This window comes from Eschrichtius robustus, chromosome 6, assembly GCF_028021215.1.
Source record: "Eschrichtius robustus isolate mEscRob2 chromosome 6, mEscRob2.pri, whole genome shotgun sequence".
Taxonomy (NCBI): Eukaryota; Metazoa; Chordata; class Mammalia; order Artiodactyla; family Eschrichtiidae; genus Eschrichtius; species Eschrichtius robustus.
Window position 1 is genome coordinate 88,991,960 of NC_090829.1, and position 4,756 is coordinate 88,996,715.

Below are 4,756 nucleotides of genomic sequence, written 5' to 3' on the forward strand. Positions count from 1 at the left end.
ATCTCCCAGGCCAAGAAGAACAACCTGAGGACTCTATTTCTGAAGGTCATTGAACTCCTTTAGGTAAGTCCAGAGGGGAAATCTGAGATCAGTACAGCTGTTTGTCTATGAGAGCTGAGGGTAAATCATTGGAGTCAGGGAACTAACTACTTCCATTAGCATTTGACTGTTGGTCCTTTTGTTGTGAGCTCCTTGTTTCTGCAAAGATGGCTGGGGTCAGCACAGTGGGTCAAAAAAAAACCCTAGATGAGAGAGGTTGGGAATCTCCAGTCTGCATCCCAAACCATGTCGCTGATGACTTGAGCATATCAGCAGATACTCAAGATACAGAGGATAGATTCCACCCATGGGAGAATGACCCTCTGAAGAGAAGTTTGGAAGTATCATCAGAGCCATTGGAGGGGACATCTGGAAGTCATGTGGGTGATGTTTCACAAGATCCTGTCAGGCCTCCAGTCCAGAAGAGAAAGCTAGATCCACTTCCAAAAAAACATAGACATCTTAGAAAGGTCGTAAGGACAAAGAGAATGAGAAAGAGCAAGAGGAAGAAGAAAGTGGAGACCCACTGCCCTGGCATTCTTCCAACGCCTTTGTTACCACCACAAAGTGAAGAAGATGAGGTGGTAGATAAAAAGCTGACCCTACTCAGTGCCAAGGAAAGTGATCCTGACCTTCCCAATGAGGTAGGGATGAGGCATGGGGTAGAAAAATTCTGGGCTTGCCACACACACACACCAAGCATATACCCAAACGTATAATGGCTCGACACTCTAAAAATGTATTTCTTTCCCAAATAACAATTCTAAGTGGTTCCAGAATGGAGGCTGAAGGAAGAGGGCGTGGGTACCACAAAGCCATTCAGTGATCCAGGCTGATGGTGCCTCTGCCAACCTCAGCATGCAGTTTCCATGGGGGATCCTGCGTTACTCCAGAAGGGAAAATAATGACAACTCTTCACCTGGGGTGGGAGGAGCTGGGGATAAGGAACTTGAGAAACAAACTAGGATCCTTGGGCCCAGATAGAGTATGAAAGAACTGGTTCCGAAGGTCAGGTTCTTTCTGTATAGTGCGTTCGCGTTGAGGGCTTTTAAACTTTTTCTTCTACTTGCAGGACAGATTACAGAGTCAGCAGGATGAAGGTACCTGTATGATGCATCAGGAATGTCAGATCCAGCCCTGTGAGCTCTCCGTGTCCCAGGAGCTCGGGCCCTCTTCTCCTGCAATGACATCCTCGGCATCACCACCACTCTGTTTCGGTCGTTTTTTAAGCTGTGTCTGCCAGACCTTCTCAAGGTCTAGGAAGAGGGAATCTCCTGGAAGAGAGGGCACCAAGCAAGCTGAGACAGGAGGTGACGCTAAGGCTCTGAGACCTGGTCTGCTGAGAGTTCTCGGCAAAAACAAAGTACAGCCTCACTAAAGTCTGTAGCAAGTTGAAATTGATTTAGGTTTCCCGTGTGTTTAGTTTAATAGTTTTCTCTGTGTCATTGTTCCTGTTAGTTGAGCTCTTGTCTGTCTAAAAGAGCTGCTTTTAAGTTGAGATCTTCAAGCCTAAAGAGGTAGTAAAAGCAAAGTAACTTTGAGGCTTTTAATACCGTGCCCAGGAGCGGGATTACTTCTTACTTCCTCCCATTAGACTGAAGTAGGATTCACTCTGGAGCAGTGGTTCCCAAATTCATGCATATTTCACTCATGTATTTAGTTGGCCTAATTTTCTCTAACTTCCCTGAGGATGGAAGTGGTACAGTTTCATCATTTTGAGTAATGTCTCCTGATATCTATCACCAAGTGGAGACTTCTTATGCCCAGCTCCTCTCGTTTTTTCTTTTTAACCTTTAGCTAGAGATTCATTTTGCATTCTTCATTTTCAGTACTTTGTTGAAATTCTGCCACTTTCTACTTGATTTGGCTATGCCAAATCAGTGGGTGGTGGTTATTACTGTTCTTTCACATGATGCCACAATTACTCTCCCATCTCTAAGCATTGTTTCGTTTTCTTTTTCTTGCTTGTTAGTAAGATACCTGGCTTCTGAAGTGTGCCTGTGGTCTTCTCTCTGTATTGAAAACATAGTCACACTAGGTAATGCTCCTTCCTTGTCATTCTTTAACCAGACTCTCACAGAATCCTGAGTTCTTCTGAGAATCCCAAATACAATAAGTACTTTAAAAAAAAGTTCTAGATCATTTCACTTCCCCCTTGTTCTGGTATGCTAGGTTAATCCTCTTCCCAGGATAGAAAATAGAGTTTAAATGAATCTTATACCCTCCTATGAGGAGGGAGTAGGTTTAAGAAGAGTTTGAGAGTTTCTCTGTAGCTTTAATCACCTATTGTTATTTCCTACTTGTCCCAGTGTCCCAACTCATATAAGATTAATAAATAAAAGTAGAAATATCAATAAGTGTGTAAAGGATCTGCATAGGAAGGAAGTTATATATTTTCTTGCTTTCTTAAGACTGACCTTGATGGTTACTATATTGGAATTAGAGAAGATGACCAATATGTTTGTTTTGTTCTTTTCTCTCCTGGAACAGGGCTTTGTACTGTTGAGAGAATGTAGTTGGGAAGGGAATAGAATGAGTTGCAAGAGCAGTGGCAAAGGTCCTTAAGACTCCCTTGGAGGTAATTGGTAAAAATTGACCTTGAAAAAGTCTTTTGTGTTATGGTGTGTTGAGGATTTCAGATTAGAATTAGGAATTTTGCTAAATGTCATGCTCAGTGCCTGGAGTAAAATGGGGCCCATTTCTAAAGTCAGTCATGCTTTGAAACCTTTATTTTTTTAAACAAGTCATTGATTTCTTGTTTTAGAAAGTATGGAGTTTTAATAGAGTTAATAGACCATTATAAATGGGCTCAAGCTATTACATGAATTTCAAATTATCCAAACTATATTTATGTGCATGTTTTCTCAATTTAATACAGGCAAGGCATAACGTACATAAAGTCTTGAGTCACAGAGCCTATTATTAAAGGCTCAAAGGAAGGTAGATATTAGTGTTGCTATTAATACTTTATTACTGTTATTGTTTTTTATCATAGAAAAACTATCAGTTGGAGCCTAGTTCGCCATATCTCCAACCCGTCTCCCATACTGATTTTCACATAAGGTTTATTTACTCCAAACTTAGAGGACAGGTTTCAGATAAGGAAAGATCTGTATAAGCACTTAGTTTTGAAATGCTTTTGCTCATGTGTCTTGACCCCTTGCTCACAAACAGGAGAAAGGGTGTCCACCTCTCTTCTGATGCATTTGTAAATGAGGAAGTGCATGTTCTCTGGTTTCAGATTTTGTGTTGCTGTCTTTTTGGTTTGAATTATTAAACATGGTTTATGGCTTAATAAAGTTGCTTTTATAAAATATATTTAGAAAGTTAGTACAACTGTATCCAAGTAAAAAGAAATTAAAAAATAAAATCTACTACTATTGATGAGAGAGAAAGCTTAGGGGTCATTTTTTAAAATTGTTTTCCAGCAAGGCAGATAAACATATTATAAATGTGTTGTAAACAGAAATAATTGACAAGTATAAAAATGATCATATTTAATGCGTTTAGTTCCCTATTTTTCCATGGGAATTCTAAGAACTAGGTAGGTGGCAGGTGTACTTATTGCTATAGGTCAATTAAGTTGAGATTAAGCGGGTCAATTAAACTTTTCCAGTGATTTTCCTAAGATCACTCATTAAATCTGATAGGGAAACATAGTACAAGTTCTTTAAACAGATTATTTAACCACAAATCTATGGTTTTCTTTTCTATATGTGATTGCTTTTGCTCTGTTCTTGTTCCAGCATGCCATACTGAAACACTTCCTGCTAACCATTTTGTTTTTTTCACCTTGTCCTCACATTACTGTCCAAATTCCAACTAATGTCATCTTTACTTACCTGGAAAATTTTAACATGAAAAAACTCTGGCTGATGTAAAGTTATACAAAGAACGAACAGAGACTGTAAGTAACTGATTTACTTATTAAAATGAGTTTTGACAGAAAAAGTAGAAATTGTCTAGTTCCACCCTCCTAGTTATCCAAGGAACCTGAAACACAGGTAGCTCTCTCAAGATGACATAGCTGGTTGGGGGCAAAGCTAAAACAAGTAATAGCTAATAGATTAAATATTGTACTTTGTATGTATCATCTGTGATCTTCAAGCAATCTGTGTAGGGTTGATATTAATATTTGCATTTTAAAGATGAGATAATTTAAGTTCAGAAAGGTCCCAGAACTTGATAAGTCTTGATGCGAAATCCAGACCCAGGTTTGTTAGTCTCCAAAGCCTGTACTCATTACATTCTACCTCTCAGTATTATAATATTATAAAATCTCTTTGTTTCTAGTCTAACTCTGTAATGTCAAGAACAGGCAATTTCTTTTATTTGCCAGAATTTAGATTTTAACCTTAATACATCTGCAATAAAAATAGTCCAGTAAAAAGAGTCTAATTAATATGACTATTTCTTCCAGGTACAATTTCTATATTAGGTAGTAAATAATAAAATAGTTAACCTAAATATCATTGATAAAAGAAAACTCCAGTGTAATATAAACAAAGTTTTAATCATTACAACCAATTAAGCTTAGACAATTACTTACCTGGAAAACAATCAAGGAAAAAAGGGATAGTACACAATCAAAGCAGGGCCCTTCACTTGACAGGGTCACAAGATAAAGCACAGCAAAGGTGAATTATGTCCCATAGAGAGCTAGTAGACTTGAGAGTGTTTCTAACCCATTTTCAGGTGAATGATTTGGGACGTGGGT

The 4,756-nt window shown here is 38.5% G+C and overlaps 1 protein-coding gene across 1 annotated transcript; it reads left to right on the forward strand.

The window, feature by feature from the left end:
• The first annotated feature begins 206 nt into the window (after positions 1-206).
• On the forward strand, positions 207-4,370 carry LOC137765922 (uncharacterized). Its single transcript, XM_068545670.1, is given in 3 exon segments — positions 207-683; positions 1,112-1,375; positions 1,377-4,370. Coding segments are annotated over 3 exon segments (882 nt in total). The 3' UTR covers positions 1,518-4,370.
• The last annotated feature ends 386 nt before the right edge of the window (positions 4,371-4,756 follow it).